The sequence below is a fragment of the Anolis sagrei genome, chromosome 3 (assembly GCF_037176765.1).
Source record: "Anolis sagrei isolate rAnoSag1 chromosome 3, rAnoSag1.mat, whole genome shotgun sequence".
In the NCBI taxonomy this organism is placed as follows: domain Eukaryota; kingdom Metazoa; phylum Chordata; class Lepidosauria; order Squamata; family Dactyloidae; genus Anolis; species Anolis sagrei.
This window is the reverse complement of record NC_090023.1, coordinates 29,912,033-29,928,891: the sequence shown is the minus strand read 5'-3', so window position 1 is coordinate 29,928,891 and position 16,859 is coordinate 29,912,033. Positions and strand designations below refer to the sequence as shown.

General features: G+C 42.2%; 1 protein-coding gene across 1 annotated transcript; it reads left to right on the top strand.

The window, feature by feature from the left end:
• The first annotated feature begins 3,262 nt into the window (after positions 1 to 3,262).
• Positions 3,263 to 14,069, top strand: AMER2 (APC membrane recruitment protein 2). Its single transcript, XM_060770919.2, has 2 exons — positions 3,263 to 4,503; positions 4,690 to 14,069. Exons 1-2 carry the CDS (start codon positions 3,639 to 3,641, stop codon positions 5,580 to 5,582), a joined length of 1,758 nt encoding a protein of 585 aa, XP_060626902.2. The 5' UTR covers positions 3,263 to 3,638; the 3' UTR covers positions 5,583 to 14,069.
• The last annotated feature ends 2,790 nt before the right edge of the window (positions 14,070 to 16,859 follow it).

The following is a 16,859-nucleotide window of genomic DNA, read 5'->3' as shown; positions in this document are numbered from 1 at the left end:
TTTCACCTCCAATGACCTCTCTCTGCCCTACCAGCCTAGTGGGCATCAGCTGCCACTAGCAAGGACTCACCAATGTCAAAACACACAACAGGTCACAAGAAGGGCCTGGGATTGGATCGCCTGGCTATTTTCATCTTAGAGCCATCATAGAGGGAATAAGAGGGCTTGAATTTGATTGAACAGTGCAGAGGGGCAGATCTTTAACCCTTTTTCTTGCACCATCTGCTCCCTTCCGATTTCATCCTTCATTTGCTGTTAAATTCTGATAGTTAAGAGAACTAGGTTTTCAGCAAACAGTGTGGGTTTTTCTTCATATCCTCTTATCAGCCGGGTTGTAAACGGAGCTTGTACCTGGCCAAATACCAGAATACTTCTGCAAATTTAAACTGTTGTTAATTCGCACTGAAATCTCTAATTAATTGCATTCACTTCATTGCTGGCAGCACTGCTAGAGATTTCAAATTATGGGTCTTTTTGCATTTTAGTTCTGAGACCAGTTGTGATACTGCAAAATGTATTCTGGGTTGTAGAGAAATAACAGTGTTAAAGTCATTTTAAAGCATGGATGGCTTTATTTAGCTTTCTGCAAACCAACATGAAATGAAATGAAATCTTGGTATTGTCTATCAACATGAATTACACACCTTCTCCTACACTTGCTTTTCAGCATATGATTACAGTGCAGAATCCGACAGGAGGAACTCAGGAGGAACTCAAAACCTTTCCAGTATTATGGCTCCACTTGGGGAGGGGAAGGTGGCGTTAAATATGCGCAGAGTACCCTCCCCCCCCCCCAAAAACCCATTGGGGTTGGGAATCTGTTTTTAAATTAGGTATTAGGATGTAGGTAAGTGTCAGTGTGGTATAGTGGTTTGAGCCCTGGATTCGTCTCTCTTCTCTTAGGCGATCCCTCGTTGTCCGAGTATGATGGTCTTCCAAGTGTAGTGTCTTGGCGGTGGATACATAGATGACTGTGGAGTCCGATTCTTCACCCTTATGTTCTTCCACAGTAAGGGCATTGGTTTCCAGACAGAAGGCAGTTCCGGTCAGGGTTGGCATATCTTCCCTTTTGTCCTCTATTTGAGCCTCTTCAAATTCCACAGCACTGCTGGTCACAGCTGACTTCCAGTTAGAGCGCTCAAGGGCCAGGGTTTCCCAGTTCTTGGTGCCTATGCCATAGTTTTTAAGGTTACCTTTAAGCCCATTGTTAAATCTCTTTTCTTGTCCAGCAATGCTACGTTTTCCCATTATTGGGAAGATAATAACTGCTTTGGAAGATGGTGATCGGGCATTTGGACAACATGGCCAGTTCAGCGGAGTTGATGGCGTGGGAGCATTGCTTAAATGCTGGTGCTCTTTGCTTCTTCCAGCATGCTGCCATTTGTCCACCTGTCTTCCTAAGAGATTTACAGGATTTTTCAGAGGCAATGCTGATGGAATCATTCCAGGAGTTGAGTGTGACGTTTGTAGACAGTCCACATTTTGCAGGCATATAGCAGGGTTGGGAGGACACTAGCTTTATAAACAAGCATCTTGTTTAGAAGAGGAGGGGGAATAGCAGAGGAAGAAGAACAAGAGGAGGAGGAAGGACATAAAAAGAAGGGGAGGAACAGAAGTCCGGGGGGGGGGGGGGGAGCAATAGAAGAAGATAAGAAATAGTAGGGGAAGAGTAGGAAAAGGAATGGAAGAGAAGGGATGGGAGAAGAGGAGGGAGGACAGAAGAAGAGAAATAGTGGGAGAAGAGGAGAAGGAATGGAAGAGGGAGGGAAAAGAAGGAAAAGAGGGGGAATAGAAGAAGAGGAGGAGGAGAAAGAGGATGAATAGAAGAGGAGGAAGAACAAGAGAAGGAAGGGGTAGGTGGAGAACAGAAGGAATGCAAGAGGAGGAATAGAAGGGGAAAGAAAGGAGAAAAGAAGGAAGAGAGGAAAAGGAAGAATGAAAGGGGAGGAGGAATAGAAGTACTGGAATAAGAATAGAAAAGGAGGATGGATAAAAGAGGAATACAAGGAGAACAGAAGAGGGGGAATAGAAGAGAAAGAAGAAGAGGAGGAGGAGGAGAGAAAGAGGAAGAATAGAAGAGGTGGAATAGAAGAGGAATATAAGGAGAAGAGGAGGGATAGAAGGGGAAGAAGAACAAAAGGAGGAGAAAGAGGATGAATAGAAGAGGAGGGAGGATAGAAGAGGAAGAAGAACAAGAGGAGGAGGAGGAAGGACATAAAAAGAAGAGGAGGAACAGAAGTCCGGGGGGGGGGGGGGGAGAGAATAGAAGGAGATAAGAATTAGTATGGGAAGAGTTGGAAAAGGAATGGAAGAGAAGGGATAGGAGAAGAGGAGGGAGGACAGAAGAAGAGAAATAGTAGGAGAAGAGGGGAAGGAATGGAAGGGGGGGAAAGTAGGAAGAGAGGGGGAATAGAAGAAGAGGAGGAGGAGGAGAAAGAGGATGAATAGAAGAGGAGGGGGGATAGCAGAGAAAGAAGAACAAGGGGAGGAAGGACATAAAAAGAAGAGGAGGAACAGAAGTCCTGGTTTTTTTGGGGGGGGGGGTAGAAGGAGATAAGAATTAGGAGTAGGAAAACGAATGGAAGAGAAGGGATAGGAGAAGAAGAGGGAGGACAGAAGAAGAGAAATAGTAGGAGAAGAGGAGAAGGAATGGAAGAGGGAGGAAAAGAAGGAAGAGAGGAGGAGGAAAGAAGGGGAGAAGGGGGAATAGAAGAAGAGGAGGAGGAGAAAGAGGATGAATAGAAGAGGAGGAAGAAAAGCAAGAGAAGGAAGGAGAAGAAAGTGGTAGGTGGAGAAGAGAAGGAATGCAAGAGGAGGGATAGGAGGGAGAAAGAAAGGAGAAAAGAAGGAAGAGAGGAAAAGCAGGAATGAAAGGGGAGAAGGAGGAATAGAAGAACTGGAAGAAGAATAGAAAAGGAGGATGGATAAAAGAGGAATACAAGGAGAACAGAAGAGGGGGAATAGAAGAGGAAGGAATGGAAGAGGGAGGACAAGGAGGAAGAGATGTGGAGAAGGAAAGAAAGGGGAATAGAAGAGGAGGATGAGAAAGAGGATGAATAGAAGAGGAAGGGGAATAGCAGAGGAAGAAGAACAAGAGGAGGAGGAGGAAGCAGGCACACAAAGGCGGGAACCTGGCGCGGCCACCCCGCCCTCGGCCCAGCCCTCTCCGAAGGGGGGCGGCAGTGTGGTGGTGGGGCTGCGTCCCCCGTGTGCGTGCCCCAAATAGAGCAGCCCCATCCATCCTCCCTCCCTCCTTCCCTCCCTCCGACATATGCCGAGCGAGCGGGCGAGCAGCCGCAGTGGCAGTCGCGCCGCAGCCCCGGCTGGATTAAGTTATATAAGCCCTCCCCCTGCCCGCTTGGCGAGAGGCGAGGGGAGGGGGCTGCCTTCCTTCCCTCCTTCCCTCTGCCTCTCTCCTCTGTCTTTGATTGCCGCTCAGGTTGGCGTCGGGAGCGGGGCTGCGCCTGGCGTGAGGCCCAGGCCTCGGGCTTCGGACTCGGCCCTCGGCGTTGCCATGGTGACGAGCGGGAGGCAGCAGCATCAGCTTCGGTGGGGTTGCTATCAGTGAGAGAGAGAGAGGAGGCAGCCGAGAAGGAAGGAGGGCAGGCAGGCGGAGAGGCTCCTTCTCCTCCTCGGCCATGGACGACGGCGGCGGCGGGCCCGAGCCCCCCGCGGTGGGCGAGCAGCAGCCTTCGGGGAAGCTGAACAAAACCGCCTTCAAGCTGTTCAAGCGGAGGAAATCCGGCGGCGCCATGCCAAGCATCTTCGGCGTGAGGAGCAGCAAAGGCAAAGGCGACGCAGGAGGAATAGGAGAGAGGGCAGCCGTGGCGTCGCCTGTGCCCGTTCCCGCGGGGGGCCTCGTGAGGAGCAAGACCCACGACGGCTTGGCCGAGGTGGGCCTGGAGGGCGCCCCCAAGGAGGAGGAGAAGGAGGAGGCCTCGTCCCCGCCGCCGCCCTCCTCCTCGTCCTCTTCCTCAGCGGCGGTGGGCAAGTCGCACAGCTTCTTCTCCCTCCTGAGGAAAAACGGTGGTGGCGCCAAAGGAGAGAGGCCTAAAGGTCGAGGAGGAGGAGGAGGCCTCAAAGGCCTCTTCAACAGCATGAGGTGGTCCAGGAGGGAGGCCCACAAGCCTGGAGGAGAGAAGGCCGATTATGGAGGCACGCCAGGCCTCATGCCAGGCTCCCTCACTGCCAGCCTGGAGTGCATCAAAGAGGATGCTCCCAAACAACCACCCCCACTGTCACCGTCCTCTGGAGGAGGTTCGCCAAAGGCTTCTTCGGATCTGCAGCTAGACTCCGAGGGAGACAAGGGTCCAGAGCTGGACGACACTTGGGAGCTGATGCCCGCCTTGCTCAGCCCCCTAGGAGAGGACTTGCCTGGGATGCTGGCCCAGGTGAAGAAGGGCAGCGGGCTGGAGTCGCCGCCATCGCCGCAGCCTCGAGAGAAGCCCCAGGAGGAAGAGGAGGAAGAGGAGGTGACATCCCCACCGAGCCCCGCCATAACAGGTGACATCCCCACCGAGCCTTCCCCCCCTCTTGAACCCGGCCACCAAAGGGCACCCTCTTCTGCCTCCGCCGCCCCTGACCCTTCTTCTTCTTCCTGTCTTGATCCGCCCTCTGAGCCGTCCGTTGACCGTATTTGTTTGATGTTTGCTGACGTGACTTCACTGAAAAGCTTTGACTCTCTTACAGGATGTGGGGACATTATTGCGGACCACGAGGAGGACGCGAGCAGCGGCGGAGGCAGTGGAGGAGGAGCGGAGAAGGGCACTCCCAAGCTCAGCAAAGCCGGGGCCGCCAAAAAGCCTCCCAAAAGCGTCGGCGGCGTGTTGACGTACCAAGGAGGCGGAGAGGAGATGGCCAGCCCCGAGCAAGTGGGGGACACCTGTGCCCCGGAGTTCTGGGATGTGTTGTCACAGACTGAGGGGAAGGAAGCAGCGAGAGGGAAGGAATCCCCCAAGGCCTCCAAAGAGGTCAACGGTGCCAAAAGCATGGAGGACGGATCCGCGGCCGGGCAGCATGGATCCGCGGCCGGGCAGCACGTCAGTTTCAACCACAGCCACAAAGAAGACCAGAAAAGCAGAGACAAGGAGCAGCAGGAAGCAATCCCCAGCGGCGACGAGGGCTATTGGGATTCCACCACACCCGGACCTGAGGAGGACACTACCAACAATATCCAGAAAGAGGTGATTCCCAGGGATAGCTACAGTGGGGACGCTCTCTACGATCTCTACACGGAACCAGAGGAAAACACAACCGCCGTGACTTCGGCGGAAGACGTCACTGCTGGGACCTGTGGCAAGCCGCTGTCTCCGGTCACGACCACGTGTCCGGTCAAAACCCACACAACATCGCTCAAGGACTCCAAGATACCCATAAGTATCAAGCATTTTACATCACCGCACAGCAGCCATGGGCCAGATACCAGTAACAGCCATCACATTGCACACCCTCACCCGACCAAAAGTGAGATCCCAAGAACAAAAATCCCCGTTTCTAAAGTGCTCGTACAGCGGGCTGGTTACCGGAGCTTAGCAGGGACAACAGGTAAAGCAGCCACATATCATGAAAGTGCCAAAAAATAGAAGGAGGTTATGATGACCACGCAAATCTTTGCAGAAAAACATTATAGTAAGTGGTTTGGCATCACCTAAAGGAAGAGATTTATCTACACGTGTCTTCTGTGAATATAAGGGACACGTGCTTCTGAATTCCATCTTCATATATAGAGTATATATGTGATATCCGGTTCTTTTGGGGCACTTTTTAAACATTTGTATCTTTCACCGAAGCACTAAACCACTTGGGAGACCACTTTTACATGCCTTTTGTGGAAGCAGGACTTTGGGAATATAATCAATAAAGCAAACACGTGCCATGAATACTTCAGCATGAATGGAGCTATAAGAGAGAGGACCAAAAGCTTTCCTGCATATATGATGGGTTTATAAAAAAATTACTTTTGTTTTATTTTAAACATTTTTGGCCTATACTGAAAAATGATGCCTGCTCTAATAATGTGCAAAAATGTCAAGCAAAATAATAACGATGATTGGGTTGCTGTCAGTTTTCTGGGCTATATGGCCATATTCCTGAAACATTCCCTCCTGATGTTTCAGTCACATCTATGGCAGGCATCCTCAGAGGTTGTGAAGTTCAAACCTCACAACCTCTGAGAATGCCTGCCATAGATGTGACTGAAACATCAGGAGAGAATGCTTCAGGAACATGGCCATACAGCCCGGAAAACTCACAGCAACCCAGTGATTCTGGCCATGAAAGCCTTCGACAATACAATAATAATGATAATAATAAAAGCAACAACAGTGAAACACCAGGTAGTTAAAGAGTAGTTGAGATTTTTTTAAAGAGTACTATCAACCAGCAAGAAATTCAACTGGTGAAAGGTAGTAGAGTAATGAGTTAGGTGGATTTCTATAATAAGATATATTTTTGTTTGTCTGTTTGTGTTGGATCCGCCCTAATGTAAGTGGTCAATGAAGACATCTAGTAAACTCAGATGTTTACACCAGTATTTTTCAGATGCAGAAAATAATCAGGTTCAAAGGAATAATTTTCCTAAACACCACTATAGAGACATCTATAAAATTTTATGCATTAAACTGTTCTCCATGTATAAATAGATGCATATGTTAATTTTAGTGCTACTGTTTTTATATTAAAATGTCTTTCTGTATTTACTAGAGTTGAAGCAAAGTTAGTTTTTATAGATGGATAATTTTACAATTCTAAATGTATGAACATTCTTTAAAAGTAGAGCAGAATTTTATATGGGCTCTAATGCCACAAGATAAACAACTCTTGTTAATCTTAAAAAAGTGATGCATGCACAACTCCAAGGTTTATCTATCGTTTTGTAAACCCCATGTTTTCAAGCATAAAATACAACACTTCCATGCTTGAAAACATGGGTTATTGCCTAAGGCTGCACAACCATTGAATATGTGTGTATACACACATATGCAAATATATTCCAAGAGATTATTAAATATGTTTGGTGTATTAAAATTTGCTCCTCATGATTTAGTCTTAAATACTATTTTAGTTTAAGAAAGAGAGGAAAAATTGCAAATTGTTGTTCCAAAAAATGATTTTATCACCATGGAGGTAACAGACATCTTAATGGCCCTTGAATATAAGCAGTACTACTGAAATGTGATTACTGTATTGACATTTTTTCAGTGTGGCAGCATCACATGATGTGCCTAAAGACCTATTTTCAATGTAGATTGAAAAAGCCTCATTGAGACCTATGGAATGACAGTGCTTAGAAAAATCAAAATACAACAACACTGGAACATTGTTTCAGTACATCTGGAAAACGGTTCATATTTCTTTTTTTAAAAAATCAAAATTTGATCTTAAGAACGATATATTATATGACCTAGAACATCTTAAATGTACTTAAATCAGCTAAATTTCACCTAGTTCAGTGGTTCTTAACCTGTGGGTCCCCAGATGTTTTGGTCTTGAACTCCCAGAAATCCTAACAGCTGGTAAACAGGCTGGGATTTCAGGGAGTTGTAGGCCAAAACACCTGGGGACCCACAGGCTGGGAACCACTGACCTAGTTGATAATTTGTTTACTGTCACCTCTTTTATCATGTAATTGCAAGTATACAAAATATACATGTAAGAGTATGCTTTGTATATACTATGGCTGCATGTCAAGAAAGAAAAGCTAGAAAAAGTGAAATCTGTAATGTTACCCATAGCTTGGTTGCCTTTATCCCATTGATTCACAATGTATTTAGGCAACCAGTATATGGGATTTTAGAGAAAGACAGGCACATTTATTTACAAAGGTCAAGTTCCCAAAGAGCAACTTTAGGTACATCCAAGAACTTCCCATAGGATTTCCCCCTTCTTTTGTACAAGTATGGACAGCTGACAGCCCTACTCCACCCTCCAAAGGCTATCATAAACTGCTTTCTAAAAAAGGTTCATTTTTCTTTTTGCATGACTTGCTTGTGAGGGGGTGAGAAACACAGCCATCACCACACCCTTGGGCATACCGGACTAGTTAAGTGGCTTTTTGAATCTCAGCCAAGACTGTTATTCAAGTGGTCAAGTTTAAAGAATTTGGGAACTAGTTCTATGATGATCCTATGGGATCTTTAGCCTTATTTTCCCAAACAGCAATCCGTATTTCACATAGCTAAAATTGTTTTTGAAAGTCGGAGGTTGAAGCCACTTCAAAAGTGATATGGCCATTCAAAACAAATGCTAATTAGGGTGGAGTACGTCTTTTCCAAGAGCGTAGGCAAATAATTTGGATTCTAGTCAACAATATATGTTGCTTGTGGCCATGCAGATACAGATTATGATCCTCAAGCCATTTGATCATAGTGTATAGTGGAATATTGTCTTTAATGTTTTGTAGAATACATACAACAAGTTTGGGTCATGTCTTCCATTATCAAAGAGAAGGGAAGCAAGAGCCAGATCTTCATCTTTTACTCCATACACTGTATTCCTTTCTGCTCGACTTAGATCGAGAAAACTGTGTTCCAGGATGTTTCATTTGGCAATAAGTTTTATTGTAATCAGTCTCTCACATAAAACTTGTATTTAGAACCACCGTCTTAATGCACCCATTCCAGTGGTTTATTCTGTATACTTTTCAGAATGTATTTTTCAGTGGTTGCATGTGCACCCTTCCACACAAATATATTCTACACAGGCATATGTATTCCTATGAATAGCACATATTTTACATGACACTTTTTACTAATGTGGTAAAGGGCATGTATATTTCCATGGACAGAATAACAGATCTTGTGAAATCATTTTGACAAGTTACCTATATTTGCCAAAAAAAAAAAAAAGGATTTACTTTTGACCTAATTTTGCTTGGGTTTTGTTTTCTAAAAGATTTAGGATGTAGAAGGTAATTGGCTCATGTTCCTTTTGTCCCTTTCTTTGAAGATTGTGAGACTACATCAGGCAAAATGCATTTCTTTTTGGAGTTGTGATACTTGGAAATAGAATGTTGATAATGATTTGTGGATAATGATTTAAAGTCTAAGCATATAACAGCTATTCTCAATTTCACATCAGTGAAGGTCATGCTCTCCATGTGCATGGTATTTATGCAGAACTATTGAAATATTGCTTGTTTTGCTTCAAAGGAGAAATTAGATAAAGGAGCTATGCAGGGTGTTGAAAGTTGAGCTGGAAAGAGAGTGTTGTGATGGGCAGAGAAACTGAATTACAGGCCATGATTCGAGATACCTTGTTTTCTTTCAATTTTCCTCACAAACATTTTGCTTATTTGTAGCCTACATGGATGCAGAAACATTACATCTAATCATAGAGAAGGTTCCTTTTGCATTTATGACAAATTATTATTATTGATTTTATTTTGTTTCCTTGTTCTTTTAGTTTTCATCTTGCTCATGTTCTTCAGAAAGCTGAAAAAGCACATTAAGGTATAATGCATTACAACCATATTTTTCATAAGTAATAGAGCCAAAGTTAACATCAGTAGATGTTTTGCAACATCAATTCAGTTGTTTTGCATGATACAACGTTTCTGTGACCAGAAATGCTCACGTGATTTTTCTGATAATCACATGAGCAGTTTTGTGCACAACTAACTAGCAGTAGCAGTTGTGCTTTGTTCAGTGAGCATGTACACTGGTTGCAGCCTTACACATTGATGGTGTACCAGTAGTATTAGTCTTGTGATATCACAACGGAGTTAAATTTTTCTAATGTATGCCTTTGGATATATATTCATGATAATAAACAGGAGATGGAGGATACCAAGGTTACTATACTCATAATACATACTATTATATAAGTGAAATTGCTGATTTCTGCAAGGAGTTAAAGAAAGATTTGGTTTGTGACTCAAAGGTGTTAAGGAAGTTGGAAGCCAGCAGTTTGTGGTTGGATTTATACTGCCATATAATGTTCAAATTGCATTATATGATCAGTGTAGACACATATGATGCAGTTGAAGTAAATTATATGGATCTTCACTGATTATATAAAGGAGTTCAAATTGATCCAGCCTGTAAGCTATCAGTTGGTACCATCTAGTAAAGCAGCAGTTCATTTGTCTGCTAGCAATGTTAATATGTTGTCAAAATCACATTTTGAAAAGAAAAAGGGAAACACAACTTGATGTAATGTGTTTTGTCAACTTTGGCAATTATTTTTAACTACAAAAACATTGGATATGGACTGATTCGTGTTAAAAAGATTTTGTAGACAAGGATTTGACATGTTAGGTACTCGAGTGCATTCACTGGATATCTGTGTGAATGAAAACAAGTTTTATACCTGTCTGTCTCTTCCCCAAATCTCAGAATTCACTTGGCTTTTTCCAGCTCTGGAAGTCTGAGGAACATTCGGGCAGCAGTAATAGATGAAATCCAATTTTCCAAGTTACTTTGGCTTAAGAAAAAGCAGCAGAAGACTCTTCTCAGAGCTGCAAAATACAATATGTGGAAGTGGCACATTATTCCAATGACATGAAAAGTGTACCAGTGTTGCCTCTTTGTGCAGTGGGTCCCCCTTCATGCAGATTCAAGTATTTCATCATGTGCCCATATTTTGCCCCATCAGCAGAGTTATGTGCATTCTACATGCTACAACAGACTAGTGTTTTAAAAATGGCCTCAAATCATTCACAAAACACTTACTTTATGCAGTATGCTGTTATTGCCCATTTACTCAGAAGCAAGTCCTATTCCTCAGGGCTCTTACAGGCAGTTGTGCACAGAATTACAGCCTTAAGTGGCTAATGATTTTGAATTCTTAAATTCTGCAGTATATTCTGCAGTTAATTTTTGCCAGGATGTTTTTATTTTTAATATGAAGATTATATTTGTATGTTAGAAAATATAAACAGTGCCTAAGGCAATGCACTGAACAACAAAATTTCAGGCACTATGATAGGTTCGGGATTGAGAAAAATGGTAAACTGTTGGAATTAAAAGAATAAAGCATAAAAGCCTACCATCCCAATGGCATTCTATAGAGGTGTGCATTTTAATCTCTAGATATTTCTGTACTTCTACAGCCTTGATAGGCAGAAATGATCTTCCAGGTCCCAAAGATGCTGTATTCTTTAATAATGAAGTCATTATTTTTATTCTTTAAAGAAGGCTTTATTTGTGTAGAATTCTGCTTGGGATGATTTCGTGTAAATTGTTACCCTGTACATAATATGTAAAGAGTATGTTAGATCAGGTATTTGGCATTTTATACTCTTTTGCACTTGCAGGTCACCTTGTACATTTGTATGTTGTTAGAATCTATTATGTAATAATGTATGGTTCAAGTATTTTGTGTGGCATATGTTTTTTAAACATCTCTTACCCCCCATTATAATGGTATGAACTGTCCTTTTTGATCTTACTTTACTCCCATAGATGTAAAGTTTGTTGCACCATAGGTGTGGCCTGCCTCCGAGACAAAGACTTTGTTCTCATTTCAGCGCGCATGCATTTTCCTCATTGGCAGGAGTCCACAATCCACTTATTCTGGTGCAATTCAGATTACTTTAGCCTGGGATAAATGGCATGTGGACTGCAGCCATTAAGAATCATAAGGAAAAAAGCACATGCAGGGAATTTAAGACAGGTCTTGCTGTTATGAAGCAAGCACATGATCAGTGTTACCAAAGAGGTGAACTGATTGTTCTGTAAACATCCCTGCCCCGATATCCTTGGCTTAGCAGAAGGAGAAACTCTAGATTTCTGATTATAAGCGCATCCTAAAAAAATCCTTCCCTGGTTAATTTTTCATGCCCTCTATTGAATTATTTATCTAGACTAAAATGATACAGCACCAAAGTCTTAGAAATGTCTCATTCTAAGGGCAATTTGAGAATAGTGCTTCTATTCTAGAGAAGCCAAGTTGCCAAACCTGTTACTTGGTTTGGAAGATTATGGGACATCCGGGCTCAAAAGGAAGTATATTGTCCTTTTGAGCAACATGCTTTCCAAGAAGATAATTTTGTTTAGATGATGGCATGAATGAGGCAATTTGATCATACACCAAGTTTAGAAATTAGACATTTGTTCAACAGCAAAATGTTTTTCTTAAAGGAAATGGTACTATAAGTAAAATTTAATTGTTATTTTTAATTTTCTGTTGCTTTTTCTTTATACGAGTAAAAGTAGTATATGAAAGCTGGAGGACACTCGTGGAGAGCAAAAATATATTCCACACCTATTTAAAAATCAATCATTTGCCCACATATAATAACATTATTATCTTTTTAGATAGCAGGGGATAATGCAAGTACATTACTAGAACAATCTAGGGATGGATTCTGCTCATTTTATTGCCACTCACCATAGTGTAATGCCACAATTAAAATCATGAATTAGTAGATCTATGTCTCCTAAGATATAACAATTTCATATTAAACAAGAACCAAACATGGTATGAGAGTTCCAATTGCATTACAAAAAAGTAGCCACGTGGGAAGCTGATGGGAGTCACAACATAGAAGAGAGTAGCTCTTTGCTTCTATGTTACTATACTAATGCAGTCTACCTACCTGAAACTGATTCTACTGTTGAGGGGGATTTTAATGTGAATTGCTTAAACCCATACATTATCCTATTTACAGCAGACAGCCTATTTCAGCAGAAGGCATTTGGATTCTGAGAATTGCTTCAAAGAGTGGGGATTTCACAGTTCCAATCCAACCACCTCCCCCCGCCCGCCCCAGCTTCTTCCAAAAAAATATATTCAAATCTCTCACATCATGTGTAGTTGGATCCTGATAGTTGTGCTGTTGTGTGGGTGTGAAACAAATAAGCCTTGTCTCGTCTCTTGGCTGAAATAGCCTGAGAAAACATCCAGCCTTTCCAAAGAATCCAATCTGACGGTTGCTTCAAATGCCACGTGCTTTGGGTCATACTTTCTAGACCGATGTGTTGGAAAATACATGTTGGTATAAACACAGCCAGAGAGTCAGGGCTGTCTCACAAGTGCACATTTAGGGTCCATCCATACAGCCATATAACCCAGAATATCAAGGCAGAAAATCCACAATATCTGCTTTGATCTGGATTATCTGAGCCCACATTGCCATATAATCCAGTTAAATGTGGATTCCATCTGTGTGGAAGGGGACTTAGTGTCAAACATAATATCGTATTACACCTTGGTAATGGAAGTAATAATAGGCACAGTACTGGCATCAAGGTAGAAATAGCAAGGGTAAATCTGGACCCACTCATTTCAGAGAAGTCTCCTTTGTGATAGTCTTAAGTTCTCTTGCATCTTCATCCTTTTTAGCCTTTAGTTTTGCTTCAACTTGAAGGTGTTACTGTGTTATCTAGCACTTTCACAGAACCTTCTAGAGATGTTTGGGTTTTAAACCACTTTTTCCTCCTAATTTATGTTGCTAAGGGCCCTACTACACAGCCCTATATTCCAAAATATCAAGGCAGAAAATCCCACAATATCTGCTTTGAACTGGCTTTACTGCCTTGATATTCTGGGATATAGGGCTGTGTGGAAGGACCCTATAACAACACAAAATAAAATGAAGGGATGCAATGTGTTCTTAAATCTCTGAAGCCAAGTACTGTATGACATAAGAAAACCAGGCTGACCGGTAGTAGGAGTGAGAAGGAGCAAGTGCAGAGGACTGGGATATCTGGCAGTCTGGTATTTTACTCATATTCATCCTTGAGTTTAGATATAAAAAAAGCCCCAGATGATAATGACCTTTTATTGTGGGTATTAAGATATTATAAAATGGTGCTAAAAGTGGACTTTGGAGTATTGGGGGGAAGGGAAACCACATGGGAGTTCCAATAAAACAAATTACCATTTTATTTTGTCATTGGTATCAACTCTTAATGCAATTGATTAAGATGACAGTAGTGATGATATCAGTTTGCTTTTTGCAGTCCCTGACTCAGTGTACCCCAGAAAACCGCATCTGTTCAAATGAGACTAAGCTGAAAGACATGCAATATCTTGTGATCTTACCATTTACACATATTTGTCTGTGATATTTCTGACTTTCTGTGTGGGTATTTTCTACAATAAACTGTGAACAGCACTTGTTAGTATTTCCTGCTTGCAGTGGAGTTTATATGTAAAATTATTGGTTGTTTATATTCCATCAGCACAGACTTGTATGGTCTCTGTATGTAGACCAGTAAGCTTTCAGTGTTCTATGTTGGTGCCTTCTTCAAGAGACATCTTTTTGTTGATAGATTCTGCTTATTGTTTTACTTTAGTGTCCTTCCAGCACCAGCTGAGCATTTTCAAGGTCTCTCTCTGCCATTCTGCCATGCTGTATTTTCTCATTGCTCACAGTGTAGACTCCATACACATCCCTCTTGCTCCACCGCCAGTAGTGATTACATCCTACTTATCCTTCATCCAATTTGCTCTCTATCAACAGTGTTTTCTCCATGCCCATCCCGCTTCACCCCATGCAAAGTGTATTTTCCAGGAAACATTTTCCCTTCCTCCCCTCCTCTTGCCAAATATGTGTTTTCTTTTAGCAGCCTAAGCACACTGCAGGCTGTACATGCACTGGCTTTGCGCATGTCACACTGCATCAGTAGTGTTTCTTTCAGTGAACAGCCTCATCCGTGCATTTTTATGAGCAACCCACTCCATTTTGCTACCTCATTGTTGGAAATATGCTCCTCTTTCCTTTCTCCAAAACAGCTGAAACCTATTAACCTTCCACAAATGATGTATGGCTCTTTTTATTATTGTTATTGCAGAATTTACTAGTAAATAATGCGGTGGTTAGAGGATTCCTTTTGTATAGGATGATATGTCGCCATGTATTGTAAAAAGCTTTTTTTTTGGTAGTATACGGTAGAAAGTGCTGCCGGCTTGTGTTTGATTTATCTCAATACATGAAGACCCAAAGTGTACAAATTACAGTGGCTGTCAGGGAATAGGGAAGATAGAATTTGTCCTTTAATGATCTAATTGTTTTGACTGACGCTAATGCAGTCAGAGCTTTAGGGCACGCACTCAGCATCACTTAATACAAAATGGTTCTTACCTTAATAAGCTTTAGCCATTCTTTTATGTACAGCATCAAGGTAGTTAGTCAATAGTAAAAGATCTCTCCATCCCACTGCTTTCACTATCTGTGCATGAATGGTATACATTTGAACTAACAGGTGATATAAAACTAGAAACTGGTAACTATGCTGGAGTAATTCATCTCAAATAAAAGGTTTGGTTTTGCATATGTGTCACAGAAGCTGAAATACAGAAACTTCCATACTGAAAAGATTTTGAGACTCATGAAAATTGAATCTACAGTCTTCTAATCCACAGCTCTGCTTAGTTTTGAAGCTTTGTTTCACTGTTAAACAGACATTTACACTGTTTTGTATGCTGTTGTGATGCTATTTTCCCTCCTGATCAAAATGCCAGTCACGTCTTTCGCTCTTTTTGTTGTTGTTGTTTTCCTGTTTTAACAAGCAACCCCACTCCAGGACTTAAACCTGGTGTTTAGCATGTGCAATTTGAAGCTAACACAATCATTGGCATTCTTAATTTAGCATGTGATGGCAGAAATGGGATCTGATCCTTAGAAGTACAGTGAATCCTATGTGCTGTCTACTGTGCCTCTGCCTGCCCTCATTTTGTAATCTGTGAAAAAAAATGTTTTTTTTCCTTTTTAACATTAATTGCTGTTCTTTAGCAAATTGATGGAGTTGGTTTAAGACTGTAAACAAGACCAACACCATCACCACCCCGTTATTATTATTATTATTATTATTATTATTATTATTAATGTTGGTCTGTGTTACATTAAAGAAATCACCACTGAAGTATCAAAGTAGTACAGTCTATTTTTTCACCCAGAGACACTGAAGAAAAAACAAAGTTTCATCTGCTTTGAATAAATGCTTACCAATACAGAAAGGGCTATAAATCTCTCCAGCCAATATTATGGTCTTTTAACATTTACCTTTTTTTATTATCTATGGAGCATTCATAGATGCTTGAGGCAGTTATTATGGATTGCAAACAATAACCAAAGAGGCAAATATCTATGTCCTGTAACCAACATTCATGCTTTTTCTGAAAATTGAGGTCCACTCATGGAAACAACCTTCCCATAGTGTAGAACTGCTGGAATTGTGGCCAGAATCCTACCCCTCTATCTTAGTTATGAATGCAGAGCTTATATTTCTTGCACTATCCTATGAACTTACCTTAGCAGCCAACAGCTGGTCTGAATGGAGGGCATCTGCTGCCAATTAGTGGGGCAATGAGACGTTGCAATAGGGATCCTACTTCTGATTGTTACACCACCGATCATTGGCAAGAGGTGGCTGAAATTGCCAATCCCATGTACCAGAACAGACCTCAATTGGTGCAGCTGCTGTTAGAAGGTTTTTGCATTTGTGGCAGTAGTGCCACAACTGTGAATATATAGTATTCACAGTTCTGGGTTACAAAGCTGTAATTGCATAGCAGACTATCCTCATTGTGGTGTTCATCTTGGCTTCTTTGAATGTGTTTATGAGTTTTGATGTGGACTGGGATACCTACCCCAACCATAAACAGATGGCCTTAAATTTTATTGCTCTGTCTTTAATGGTAGATGAAACAAGACCATTCTCTCCAGGAGCTGCAATGCATAATCATATAAAACATTTAATATGAGTGCACTAGTAGTTTATAATGCAGCATTTCTCAACCTGGGGGTCCGGACCCCGGGGGGGGGGGGGTGGGTTGTGAGGGAGTTTCAGAGGAATCACCAAAGATGATCAGAAAACATATTTCTGATGGTCTTAGGAACCCCTTTGGCAGAGAAGGCTGAAGATCTCTTCGCCTGTCCTTCTCTTCGTTTTTTGAAACAGAGAGTGAATCCT

Excerpts from the sequence above, each read along its gene's own strand:
- AMER2 (XM_060770919.2), top strand. The coding sequence starts at position 3,639 with ATGGACGACGGCGGCGGCGGGCCCGAGCCCCCCGCGGTGGGCGAGCAG. Across the intron at positions 4,504-4,689 it reads ACCGAGCCCCGCCATAACAG|GATGTGGGGACATTATTGCG; the intron begins GTGACATCCCCA and ends ACTCTCTTACAG.